The 14,527-nt window shown below is 35.6% G+C and overlaps 2 protein-coding genes across 5 annotated transcripts in view; both read right to left on the reverse strand.

Annotated features, from left to right (window-relative positions):
- LOC136031114 (early growth response protein 1-like) overlaps window positions 1–6,695 on the reverse strand; it is a 45,971-nt gene extending 39,276 nt beyond the window's left edge. For both annotated transcript variants that reach the window (XM_065710436.1, XM_065710427.1), the window contains exon 1: window positions 6,279–6,695. In XM_065710436.1, the coding sequence (XP_065566508.1) occupies window positions 6,279–6,558 (280 nt within the window). In that variant the 5' untranslated portion in view covers window positions 6,559–6,695. The remainder of the gene's footprint in view (window positions 1–6,278) is intronic.
- Window positions 6,696–7,531: 836 nt separating this feature from the next.
- The window catches only part of LOC136031132 (NADH dehydrogenase [ubiquinone] 1 beta subcomplex subunit 10-like), a 120,540-nt gene continuing 113,544 nt past the window's right edge, over window positions 7,532–14,527 (reverse strand). For 2 of the 3 annotated variants that reach the window (XM_065710469.1, XM_065710463.1), the window contains exons 3-4: window positions 12,348–12,464; window positions 7,532–7,639 (exon numbers count right to left, since the gene is read on the reverse strand). In XM_065710469.1, coding sequence (XP_065566541.1) covers window positions 7,618–7,639; window positions 12,348–12,464 — 139 coding nt within the window. In that variant the 3' untranslated portion in view covers window positions 7,532–7,617. The remainder of the gene's footprint in view (window positions 7,640–12,347; window positions 12,465–14,527) is intronic. The other variant, XR_010618441.1, reaches the window with a different exon arrangement.

Raw genomic sequence — 14,527 nt, forward strand, 5'->3', positions numbered from 1 at the left:
GGTAAGACTAAACTTGATGAAACTTATACATTTAAAATCAGCATTAAAATGCGATTCTTTTGATGTAGCTATTGATATCAAAATTCAATTTTTTAGAGTTTTGGTTACTATTGAGCCGGATCGCTCCTTACTACAGTTCGTTACCACGAACTGTTTGATTCGTCACATAAAGAGTCCTTAGGATATGTTATCCCTTGCACCTTTAAGTAGCTGTAAATAAAAAATTCTGTTATTTATGGAATTATTTAAAAATTTCGGATATGTATTTAATAGACTTTACGGAATTTTGTGTTTTGAGTATTTTGGCTTCTTTGACTTAGCATTTTAGGAGAACTTCTCATTAGAAATGAATCAGCTCTTGAAAGAGAATCTACCTAAAAAAAAAAAAAAAAACTTCATACAAGATTTAAACCTGTGTCATAACGTTCACAAGACCGGGTTGTTTTCACTACGCTATACAGCCTTGTCTACAGGAATCTGCTTTATGCTATTTGCTGTTTCAATTCACCTGTTTGTTACAAGCTAGAAATTAAAGAAAAGAAGATAACCTAGATTTCAGATTTTTTTCACAACTCAATGCAGCTTTTTAATAATCTTTCCATCTATATATCAGCAAAAATCACGCTGCAATGATCAGTAGCTTTGAGCTGAGTCTTTAAAAATCTCGCTACGGTGTAGCCTGCGGCCTAGTTTTAGTGGTGACAACTGAGGGAAATGACCTTACACTCTTAGTTTCTAACCGATGACTAAATTTTGGAAATTTTGTTTGTGTCTTTTCATTGAAAAAGGCCCTATTGGCATTTTCATTGAAGAAACTGAAAATTAGCTTTTAAATGAGCCCTTAAACATTTCTCTACGATGTTTCAGTGCCCCACTAGCGGCGAAGAAAGAAAAAGAAAGAAAAAAGAGGACACAAGAGTGTTACCCATGCAAAAGAGAGATTTTCCTTGTTGTTCAAGGGGGAAACTGTAAGTGTACTGAATAGGGTATTCGACAGTAGCGTTTTCACTGTTTCTTTCTTATTTCGATTCAAATATGTGTTTGAGCGGCTTAGGATCCTTAACAAAATTCCTGTAAATTTGTTTTTTAGAACGACATTTTACCATCAAGATTAATCGAAATTATATTTACGATTCCCAAATCAACCACAAGATGGAAATTATTCTCACTAGACCTTTTTTTAAACATATTTTTAAATTTTTGGTTGCCATGGTGTGGGCCGTGGCTCGCTGTTTCTTAGATTGCAGCTATTGTCGCAACCATGGTTGCAAAATATGTGAAGATATACTCTAAACTAAATTATGTTCTGAATACTGACCTAACGTTAACGGCGTAGTAAATTCAAAACAGGTGGAAAACCCAAACTAAGCCTATTTTAAATTCGGCTGAATTCAAACAAACTTGGATCTCTAATTGAAAATATGGTGCTTTTAAATTTATCTAGTCCTTTTGGATAGCTTTACACTGCCAGTGACGAACTTAGATTTTTTTTTATCCCTATTAAACTTATGTCATAGTGCCAAAAATTCGTATCTTACCATTTACCAAAATTATTTATTGTGCATCTTCTAGCTTACAGCGTTCATGAAGTGACCTTGTGAGCTGCATATTGATACATATATTGCACCCCTCCCTCTCTTTGGTTTCAAGTCAAAACTGCACGTTTCTATCACAACAAGTTTCATGCATGCCATCAGCTGTGTAGTAATTAAGTTATTTAAAAGGGAAGACAGACAAATTTGTCAAAAAGAAATAAAGATAATTATGGGGAAATCTAGAAAAGCCGTGGTGTCTCAGAGGGGAAACATACCCCCCCCCATCTGATTACGTGTTTGTATATGATGCATGATACATTTATTTTTTACCTTTGGTAAAAAAGCATATGTAACCTAGTTGTTTAGTCATATTTCATAGTTTATTTTTATCACAATCAGAATTACTTATGCAGAAAGTAACTCTTGCCTGTTTATTTGAATTTCTTTATCACAAATTGGCTTCTACTAAGATTTTTTTTTTTCAGACATCTATCTGAAATATCTCGTATATCTTCTTAGAGTTTCAACTTTCTTGCTATTGTTTTATTTAGTTATTTATAACTATTCTTGTTTTTTATGTTTGGTCTAGTAACATTTGTTTCGAGTACCCTTTTTCCAACGTCAGGATATAATCCCTTAAAACGATATATTTATTTTTTTCTCTTGTAACTTTTAACAACTCTCTTAAATGACACACTTTACTTTTCAGACTCCTACCCTTGCCCCCCCCCCAGAAGGGGACTACATGAAGTTTCTATGCGTCCACCACGACAAAGTTTCAAGTCTCGACCTTTTAGTGTACGGATGCTTCACTATTTTCTCCTGATGAAAATCACATTTCAGGGCAATTTATCTATTCCCAGTGATGTCAGCAATATCCTCTAAATTTCTGACGTCCTTAAAAAGCTTTCCTAGATCGATACAAGGTTTCTTATGAATGAAAATGTAAAGACATTAAACGGAGAACTGAATGGAGTGCTACTTAATCGCCCTTAGCATAAGCTACGGGTATGGTTTTTGGCTTGTTTGTAGATTTTTTTTTCAAAATAATTGTTTTTAAAGCATAACTAACGTTATTTCGATTCTAAACAAATCAAATTAAACATTGAAACAATTGTTGAACTAAGGGGGATTCAGGAACCTATATTGACCATAATTTTCAGCGATAAAAGAACTCTCCAAAACAGCAAAAAGGAGACAGTTTTATGAAATTACTCATACAACTGTAAATTTATGCGGTTTGAGGAAAAACAAATCACTGCCTAAGTGAGTGATCAACCTCCTTTTTTCGCTTTTTTAAAAATAGGTAGTTGGCAGGTTATTTGAAGCGTTTTACTTTCTACTATTTTTTCCATTTTTCCACAAAGAACAGATTAGAATCAAATAGAAAACATACGAGAAAAGAAAAAAATTGGTTTTCAAACATTTTACCCGTACAGTTATGGTCATTTATTTATTTCATTAGTACTGGATAGATGGATGCCCTAATCAGTATTGATTTTGGTACTTAATATTATAGCGCCTATGTTAAGTTCTTCATCTAAGTAGAATCTATTTCTCTGACTAATCTTAATGAAATATCACAAAATATGATGAAAATATAATACTTCAGAAAAAAATTGGGCTAAGTGCTTGCAAAATGGGGGGGGGGAATTACAGCGGGTCTACATGCAAGATGTGTTAGGTAGAACTATTCTGCATATTATGAAGTAAGAATTGTTTTCAAAATTCACACTGTCCAATACTTTACCCCCATCCCACCCCTAATGTGAAAATATATAACCCAAATTATATATTCCCCACCTAATCTGTCACTAGTCTTTGTCTCATGCTAAGCTGAAAAAAACTAGCGAAGAAAGCGGTTCTATAGCCATAGCGCATCAATGGATGAAGAACTTAACATAGACACTATAACGTATTAAATAAAAAAAACAAGTTTTTTCAACTGATAGTAAGGAGTGACATCAAAACTTAAAACGCACAGAAATTACTTCGTATATGAAAGAGGCTGCTTCCTCATCAACGCCCCGCTCTTTACGCTAAAGTTTGACTCTTTCTCTCAATTCTTCTTTCTAAAACAGTAAAAAACTTAAGCGTAAAGAGCGGGGCGTTGATGAGGAAGCAGCCTCTTTCATATACGAAGTAATTTCTGTGCGTTTTAAGTTTTGATGTCACTCCTTACTATCAGTTGAAAAAACTTGTTTTTTTTATTTAATTTCTGAACGTTTTTGAATCAATGCATGTTTTGATTTTGGCTCTCCGCAGAGGAATAATCAAAACGAAATTTGCATATTTTTTTTTTGGCTCAATGGCCTTCTCATAATTTTGATCGAATGATTTTGAGAAAAAAAGAGCGGGGGACGAAGCCTAGTTGCCCCCCGATTTTTTGGTTAATTAAAAAGGCAACTAAAACTTTTAATTTTTTACGAATCTTTTTATTGGTAAAAGATTTACGTAACTTATAAATTAGCTTACGTAAAGAACTTTTGTATTCTCATGTTTTTATTACATATATGAGGGGATTCGCCCCATCGTCAGTACCTCGCTCTTTACACTAAAGCTTAAATTTTATCCCAATTCATTAAGAATGACCCCCTGAATCACAAAAGCCGTAGAATAAGTAGTTGAAATTACCGAAAATACTTTAGCGTAAAGAGCGAGGTATTAGAAGGAGGTGCGCCCCTCATATGGGTAATAATTTCTGTTTGTTTTAAGTTTTATTGCTGTTCCTTACTTCCAGCTGAAAAAGCTTTTTCACTTTTATTTTTTAATTGTTTTTTTTTTAATAATGCTAGTAAATCCTGCTCTCCCTTCATGGAAATTTTCTTCTCCCATTACAAATTCTCGAAGGAAAGTTCCCCCAGCATGTCCCCCTCTTCTCAACCCCTCCCCCAAACCAAAAAAATCCTCTTGAAAACGCCTGTATACTTCCCAATAACCATTACTATATGTAAGCACAGGTCAAAGTTTGTAACTTGTTGCCCCTCCCACGGGGACTGTGGGGGAGTAAGTCGTCCCCACAGACATAGTTATAAGGTTTTTCGACTACGCTGAATAAAATGGCTATCTCAGAATTTTGATCCGTTGACTTTGGGAAAATAATTAGCGTGGGAGGGGGCCTAGGGGCCCTCCAATTTTTTTGGTCACTTGAAAAGGGCACTAGAACTTTTCATTTCCGTTAGAATGAGCCCTCTTGCAACATTCTAGGACAACTGGGTCGATACGATCACCCCTGGGAAAAAAAAAAAACAAAAAAACAAAAAAAACAAATAAACACGCATCCGTGATCTGCCTTCTGGCAATAAATGCAAAATTCCACATTTTTGTAGATAGGAGCTCGAAACTTCTACAGTAGGGTTCTCTGATACGCTGAATCTGATGGTGTGATTTTCGTTAAGATTCTATGACTTTTAGGGGGCGTTTCCCCCTATTTTCTAAAATAACGCAAATTTTCTCAGGCTCGTAACTTTTGATGGGTAAGACTAAACTTGATGAAACTTATATATTTAAAACCAGCATTAAAATGCGATTCTTTTGATGTAGCTATTGGTATCAAAATTCCATTTTTTAGAGTTTTGGTTACTATTGAGCCGGGTCGCTCCTTACTACAGTTCGTTACCACGAACTGTTTGATAAGTATCTTGATTTTATTTCTACTTTTAATATAATTATTTAAGATCGGTAGACCAACTTAAGAATCCCAAACAAACATCAAGGTTATGAATTCTTATTTACTCTGTGGTATATAAACTAATAATAGGCCTACATCTTCAGGAGAGGGCTAGGAAACGTTACATGCATAATTGTGGCTTCAGTACCCGGAATGGCTGCTATGAATTGTCACAACTATTTTATTGACCTACACATTGCTAAAATAATAAAAGGGATCACAAATGATTTATTTTCAAAGGATTATTCTTGGCTGACAGTAGTCCTTAGGGTTTGGTTCAAGACGGTGAAAACAAGTAAATTAGCCTACATGAACATTGCAGGAAAATTTTACGATATCCAGACATTATAGCTCAAACATGACCCCCCCCTCCTTTCTTCCTGCTTGCTAACTATTTTTCTATTTACAAAAAATTAACAGAAAACAAGCCCATGGTTATCCAATAAGCTTTAATTTAAAAATTAAATTAAATTAATGAGCTCTTTATTAACTACTAAATTACAAAAGCTATAAATACACACAACCGCCGGGGGAAGGCTCAAACAGTCCAATGTTGGACGGCTGCAATCCTCTAATTCTCAACCTAATTAATTAAAAAAACAAATATTAAAGAAGGATAAAAACACTCACTCAATTACCCTTAATACCAGAAAATCCATAAAAAAAGGCTAACAATAATAATATTTACATTAAAAAAAATAAAATAAAAAAAATAACTCCCCACTCGCAATAAATGTTTTTTTTTTAATTTTACTTTAAACGACCCAATATGTACCGCCTCCCTAATGTCAGCTGGGATATCATTCCAAATAGCCGGATATAGTCATAAATAGACATAAGACAATGTTTACGGATTTAATCTCTTGTCAAATCGAAATTCCCGATGATTTTATCCGATATAAAAAAAAAAAAAATAATAATAATAAGCAAAACTAATGAATCATTCCAGCCTAGTGGATCATTCCATTTTACTTATTATTTAAATACATAAATACATAAATAAATAAAATTAAATACATAAATAAAATATTGGTTATCGGAAGGGAACTGAAAATAAAGACGTGATGACCTACCAGCAGAAATGGTTGTCAGTCCATTTTCAGGCTGCGGGAAAGACTGACAGAAGTTGAACATCGACGACTCTTGATTTGTGGTCACAGAAGGAGTATTCAAACTGTCCTCCACTGGCTCAACAACCTTAGTATGGGTGCTCTTAACTACAGCAGGCTCAGGTGAACTCGGTCCTGATCTTACCTCAGTCTTAAAATTGTCAAAACAAAATAAACTTAATTGCACTTGGTCTGAAGCTAAGGCTGCAGGTGAAATTGTTCCAAAATGATCCAAAATTAACATATTGCCTTCTTTTGCTACCCGAATCGCTTTGGTTATTATTATCCTTAGGTTCTATGATGACAATCCTCCAATAATTTAAAAGAACAGATTACACTTAAATGTCTTTTCATACCATGTGCTTAATGATAACTAGTAGAATAGAGTTGGTCTTCATACATGTTTTATGAATGAAGCAAATGTCGAATCTTGGAGATCAATACTCCAGCCAATCAGGAACCTTTTCTCCGACGAAGCTTGGGAATTGTCGTCACCAGTGACGTCTGCTTCTGATTTGGGAAAATCTAATCGCTTTTTTGCTAATGGACTCCGTAAATAGTCCAAACCAGATACTTATGTATTTAAACTATTCTTGAATACAAAATGACGGTATGCTGCCAATACTTTGCGGAAGTAACGCATTTGTTAATCAGTGGCTTTTCTGTGCCAAGTCCACTTTAAAAAAAAACAAGCATACCGATTCAGAAGGACTGTACAATTCGAGGGGGTGCCCATTTTCAGAAATCACGTCCACCAGGTGGGCAAGCGTGGCAGATGTGTGCCAAGAACGGCGGAAACTATGCCATAAATTGCAAAACTGTGCTGCACAAATGGCCCTGCGAGCTTTTGTGAACTAGCATCAAAAACACAATCAGCGACAGCTATTTGTCTGTGTATGCAAAATGCTATATGATCTGTAAACATGGCTTAGGGATTATTTTCATATTAATTGTACGTTTTAAGGCCCTAACAGTTACTGCGACAAGGATAGGAAATTCAAGCCCCGCCCCTTCCCCAGCCCAATCCTCCAATCAACTGTCTTCTAGATGCAAGTGACGCAACATTGCGATGTCGCAAAGGTAGGTATTTACGAACCTGGTGGTTATTACACAATATAGTCTAGGCTAGTAAATTTTTTGCTAGAAAAAATATTTCTAAGAGTAGGTCTAGGTTTTTCCAAGCTTCCAATATGGCATCAGTAGTCTGGAGTAAGAAGTAGACATATAAAAATTTATTGTACAGAATAAAAAATATACAAATTAAATAAAATATATACATAAATATAGTTTTCTTGTGAGAAATTCAGGAATACTGGAGGAGAACCCTGTAAAGAAAAAGAATATTTATGATTTGTAGAGATGAAATTAAGAGAGGTATTGCGGGAAAAGAGGACTACATTTTATTTGGCAATCTTGGTAACTACATTCCGATGGTCGGTAAACAAAGGTGTTATTGAAAGCAGGGTTAGACATGTTTTGCAATTGTTGACATTTCAGCATTCCAATAGGTCATTGGATTTTCCAATCAGAATTGTGAAAAGGGGGGATTTCGCAATATTGCGCAAATTTCACAATATTGCATAATCTTGAGCAAAAGCTATAAAAGGCGAAGGTTAAAGACTACGGCATCAGTTACAGTTTTGCTTACGATAAGAAAGTGTTCAGTGATTTATTATGGAAAGTGAAAATTTAAACAGTGGAAGTAGTCAGGGTTCTGGATTTTCAGAGCCACCAGCGAAAAAGATGAGAGTTTCAATTAATGGCAGTGACACACAGAACAGTGTTGACTCGCTAGTCCAAAATTTTTTAAATGATAACGAAGATGATCTCTTCTTACAAGTAGATTTAGATCAACCGGGTCCTTCTAATCAGTTTGGAGGAGCTCAATTTGAATTGAAAGATCATGCCTTTCACAATTACTTGAGATCATATACCTTTAAATCCAATGTCGCCTTTAAGACCCAAAGATCTGGCGAACTAGTCAATGTTTTGCGCCAAACTATCGGTGGAATAATACGGCAAATTCAAGAAGAAGAACGTACTAGCGTAAGAGCTCAACTGGCAGTTAATGCAATTTTTAGCCGGGAAGATGAAGAGGATAGAACTGTCCCTTTGCTTTCGTACATGGAACGTTTTAATAGAGGCGGGGATATAGATACAGAAATTGACAAATGCATCACAAAAATCAATGAATCGGCGGAAAAGTATGCAGAAAATGGGAGTGGATTTTCACTTACGGGAATCCGGAGTCTCGACATTCATATTGCGAAATTTGACGGGGATTTTCCCATTCCCGCTGGCCGGAACGGTCCTCCAGTTCCGCAAGCCCTTGCTAGCAAAAAAGGAATTTTACAAATGCGGTTCGACCAAGGATTACAATGTTTCAAATGGTCGGTCTTGGCAGCGGGACATCAAGTTTTAAAAGACAATTCTAGTCAGTCTAATTTACTAGAGTTAAATAGGAATGGGCTAGAAGGAAGTCATGGAGAACCCGGTATTTTTCCAACTGTTACATTCAACTGTTTTGAGGGAAAATGGCCAATCAAAATCAACGATATCTCAAAATGGGAGCAAGAAAACGCCTCCGCCTCAGTAGGGATATGCGTATTACATTATAATGAACTAGAGAAAGCAATTTGTCCAATTCGTGCTCCATCTAATTCTAATGTAAAATATTATGCCTATTTACTGTACGGAGAGTCAGATAATGCAGACTACGCACATTTTTGGCCTATCGTAAATCTAAGTCGTTTACTATCTTCAGGAAAAACAGCGCGATTCTATTGCCCATACTGCCTGTCACCATCAAGGACTGAGGATAAATTAAACCAACATATCGAAGCCTGCTCTCCTCACGGTTTACAAACAGTATCTATGCCAAAGGGCGAAAAAGCAATAATTGAATTTAAGGATTTCTACAATAAAATGCCATTTCAATATAGAATTTTTGCAGATTTCGAGTCAATCATCAAAAAAGTTGACGAACCTATTCGAAAAGGAATAATTTCAGAGCACCGGCCAGCAGCGTACGCACATGCCGTCGTCAAATACGGTAAAAAACTTGAAAAATATCGAGAAACCTATGGTCCAAATTGCCACATTGACGGCATGATATTACTCATTCAAGACGCACAAAACTGCTTAGACGAAATATATGATACTTGTCACGAGATGATAATTACTGAAAAAGATAGTCATAAATTTCAAGAGACTAATTGTGGTATATGTGAAAAACCCCTGATCGAAAAACCGAAAAAAGTAGGAGATAGAACAGTCAGACACCACTGCCATCATATTAAAGGACCGAATTTTGAATGTCTAGCTCACTCGACATGTAACACCGTCTTAAGACATAAGCAGTATATTCCGGTTGGGTTCCATAATTTAAGTTATGACATAAAACATGTTTTGGAAGCCCTTTCACAAATTGAAGGTTTTAATTTACAGTACGAACCATTGGCTAAATCAAGCGAAAAATTTCTCACCTTAAAAATTAGCTGGTCCCGGAGCCTTGAAAATAACCAAGAACGCCGCTATTCAATTCTCTTCTTTGACACTTTTGCCATTTTTATGCCATTTTTTGCCATATTGACCATTTTATGGAAAGAAGATCACAAACAAAATCTAAAACGAAGAGTGAGCTCTATAAGCTATTTAACAACACTATTTTTGGGAAATCTGTAGAGCAAGTACGAAAAAGGACGTCGTGTATAGTTACAACAGATCTGAAAACTACAAGACGTCTGGTTGGAGACTGTAATATATCTTCTTTCTCAATAGTTAATGAGAATCTTGCGCTGATATTCAGAAAAAAGAGACATGCCCTCCTGAACAAAAATATTGCAGCTGGTGCAGCCATCTTATCTATATCCAAGAAAATTATGGCTGAGACATTTTGTGACAATTTAGTTCCATATTATGGTGGGCCTCTTTCTGGTAGAATTTATTTAGCTTACTCAGATACCGACTCAGTCTTTATTAAGATATTTACAAGGGATTTAGTCGGCGATTTGACATCCCCAACCCTCCGACCTATCATAGACTTTTCCAATTGGGACCCCGTCAAATATCCCCATCTGGTAAATAGCCAGAAGAAGAATGAATTTGGCAGACTTAAAAACGAACTAGGAAGCGATACGTTCATAGAATTAATCGCCGCTTCGCCTAAATGCTATTGTGTTGTAACGCAGAACGAGAAATTAAAGAAGGCTGCCAAAGGAACATCAAAACATCTGATGAAGAAATATCTAACGGCGGAAAGATTTAAAGAAGCTGTTTTTGAAGGAAGGGTCATTAGAACTACAACAAACGCCATAAGATCTCTCAAGTTGAAATTATATACAATGGAAGTTGTCCGTACTACCATCTCTGGTGTTTCGGACAAAGTATATATTTTTGATGATGGGATCACTACCCTTCCTCTTGGACATTACGAAATTGAAGAAATAAAGTGATCTCAGATATGATTGACATTTTCAAAAACAAATTTAGTATTGAATAGAAAGTGCTAGTGAAAATATGTATACTACAGTTAGTTTTCTTTGTGAGTGTTTAGAAATCCTATGTCAGAAGTTTATAGTAAGATATAAATGCAAGTGTAAAACATTTATGGACTATAACAATTGGAACATTTTAAATAGTCGAGTGTGTATTTCATGCAATTCTTTACCTGAGCTACAGATAAGGCTCTTAGAAAACGGAAGAGAATGTAAATGCAGCAAAACAACAATTTTGGACGTTTTAACGTTGGATGCAAAATTAGCAGGCTATAGTAGCCATAGCGGGATATGTGACTTTGAAGTTGCAATCAGTGACTGTTTACAGAACACAGTGTTATACTATATTGATAAAAAAGAAAGAAAACCTCAAGAAATTCGAGCAATTATTCAAAAACGGAACAATCTTTTAATCCATTGTTGTGAAGACTGCAAAAGCTTTCTAAAAGACATTTACAACCAACACTTTTTTTTTCTCTTCAAAGAACTGGATATAGATAATCTATAAGAGGAGTGGATAATCTTGAAAAGTGTCAGTTTAAAGAAGAAAAGCAATCAGTCAACATGTTTAAAATTGAAACACCATTTCGGATGATTATTGCTGGCCCATCGATGTCGGGGAAAAGTGTTTTCATATCTAAATTAATTAAAGAAAACGAAAAACTATTTGAAAAGCCTCCGAGAGAAATTTACTATTGTTATCGAATATGGCAGACAATCTATGATAAAATAAAAGAAGAAATGCCATATGTCCATTTTATTCAGAACTTTGAGATTCTTGAGAACCTCAAGTCAAATTCTTTAGTGATTTTTGATGACCTTGCAACGCACATGGAAAAGTACTCTGAAAAGCTGTTGGATTTACGGACAGTCGAATCCCATCATATGAACATTTCAGTGATATTAGTATTGCATAATCTTTTTCAACAAACAAAAAGTATTCGAACGATAAGCTTAAATAAAAATGTATTTGTATTATTTCGACAAGCACGAGATCAATCCTCTATTACAGCTTTAGGGAAACAAATGTTCCCAGGAAACTCTCGCTATTTATTGGACAGCTATAAAATGGCAACCGATAAACCTTTTGGATACTTATTTATAAATTTGAATAGCAAGGATAGAAATCTTATGCTAACAAGTAACATTTTCGAAAAAGAAGCAACAGTATATCTACCATACGCATTGAAAAAGTGACACTAGTCTTGAAGATGGAACGAATGAAGCAACTTCATTTCAATCCTTTTGTAGAGATTTTAGCTAAAGCTAAACCCAAGCTAAGACGTGCTTTATTACAAAATTTGGACAAGGATATTGTGAAAGCATTTTCAGAACTTTGTTTAAATATCACCAATTCAAACATTTCGATGCCATTATGTCAAACGAAACGGTGCTGTCAACATCGTAAAATTATCCGTGATTTATCAGTTAAAAAGAAGAATATTAAACAGAAGCGCTCGAAATTAGTGCAACAAGGAAGTGGCTTTTTTGGTGTATCATTACCAATTATTGGAAGTTTAATTGGATCTCTACTTACCAGAAATGGCAGCAGTTCGACCGTACAAGCTCATTCCACTGGAGACAGCTATTCAGCCAAGGCAGCGCTTTGAATATGAGATGGCTGATTTCTTGAATAACGATTCCATATCTGATTCTGAAAAATTACTTTTATTTCAATCTGCAATGTCTCGCCTTCAAAAGTATCGAAGTGATATGACAAAACCAATTAAAGTGGATGTTGTTTCAAAACCTAGCCTACCCTCAGAACCGCAACCCAGCGGACCGCTAGTATCACGACGGGACCCAACCGTGGTAAATCAGAATCTGGGCCCGTGCGCTGCGCCGCTAAATCAAAATCACGGTCCTGGCGTGGCGGAACCTTTTTCACCACAGGCGAGCACACAAGAGTATGAAGGTCTTTTTGAAAAGTTCCCTGTATCCTACCAACAGTCTGCACAATTATTATATCATCACTTGCATGAACTGGATGGATTTGAAATTGAACGTGGATTTAACAATATAAAAATTCACGATAAGCTCTATAATGCAACAGATTTATTAACGGACCTGATTTCGAATAGGAAGTCACGATATGCTATTGATTCAAACATTATAAACTTTTTAGCTGACAGCAATATCCCCCTCAGTCTAATCAGAAATAAAGGCATTTTAAAAGACGTACAAAATTTAAGAAGCATCAGTTCAGAACAAGTCACTGAAAGTGACGGATCTTTTGCAAGTGTCAACTCTACAGTTCTCGAGTCACCAAGCCAGTCACCAATCAAATCGAGACAACGATTCAAGACTGGTACTTTTAGAAGTCATTATCGACGACCATCAAAAAGCCCAACACAGATTTCATTACTAAGCAAATGGCAAAATATTTAAAGCAAGTTTATGAAAATATTGGCAAGTTTGGTGCTCTTTCCTCACCACACCGTCTTGCATTGGCTGCAAATACATCTCAACAAGAAGCTCAAAAGTTTTTGGAGAAGCAAGAGTCCTATACTTTGCATAGGAGAGCTACTAGACCGAAACATTTTAGAAAAACTATAGCACTCTACCCCTTTGAAATTGCTCAAGCAGATAATGAGTTTTGGATGGATCTTGTGCCAAGCATAACGCACTGTACAAGTTTTTAATGGTCATTTTTGATGTTTTTCACTCAAACTTTTTGTCAATCCATTGAAAAGTAAGCATGGAAGTGAAGTTGCAAAACAATTTGAGCAAGTGTTTTCTGAACAGACATTTAAAAAGATTCACGTCGATAGAGGAAAAGAATTTTTGAATCCAAGTGTGAAAAAGACTCTTGAAAAGTATCAAATTGAACTCTATCATACCCATAGTCATCTGAAAGCTACAATAGTTGAAAGAAGCATACGTACACTTCGTTCTCATCTAAGTGCATTTTGTACTCATTTTAATACATTTTCTTTTGTACCAAGACTTGACTTAATTGTTTCTCAGTATAATGATTCACCGCATCGTAGCCTTGGAAATTTAGCACCGAATCAAGTAAACTTACAAAATACACCTTATATTTCTGATTTTATGTATGGAAAAAGTGAAAGCAAGCAGAAAAGGCTTAGGAATCAATTACAAGTTGGACAAAGTGTTAGAATCTTACGTGGTAAAGGAATCTTTGAGAAAGGACAGTTTAATTTTAGCAAAGAAATTTTTCGAATTGCTAGTGTTCAATCCACAGATCCAGTCACATTTAAATTAGTGGATTTGTCAGATGAGCCTGTTCTCGGATGTTTTTATCAGAGTGAACCACAAAAAGTTCAAGAGCCCGATGAATACGTTATAGATAAAGTACTTAAACGGCGAACATATCGTGGAGTTAAACAGTTGCTTGTCAGTTGGCTAGGATACCCCACCTCTTTCAACACTTGGATAAACGCAGATCAAGCTAGAAATGTCGATTGAATACTTCTATGTTTCATTTAGTTCAGACGTCCCAGACCCTGTTTATGACGAAACAAACAAGATTGCAGATTTCCTGACAAAGCTTAACCCCCCGATTGTGCTTCAAGGATCAGGATGGAAAATGGCCTTGGTATCCCTCCATTTAACCAACTCTTTCGATTCTTTGAGACAAGATCAAGACTATTTTTTCAAATTGTTTCGATTTGTTGGTGATAGCAAAGACCCAAGCAAACGTTTAGGCACTAAAATAACGCTTCCAAAGAATAAGCGGTACAATACAATTCCGGA

Source organism: Artemia franciscana, chromosome 1 (genome assembly GCF_032884065.1).
Source record: "Artemia franciscana chromosome 1, ASM3288406v1, whole genome shotgun sequence".
In the NCBI taxonomy this organism is placed as follows: Eukaryota; Metazoa; Arthropoda; class Branchiopoda; order Anostraca; family Artemiidae; genus Artemia; species Artemia franciscana.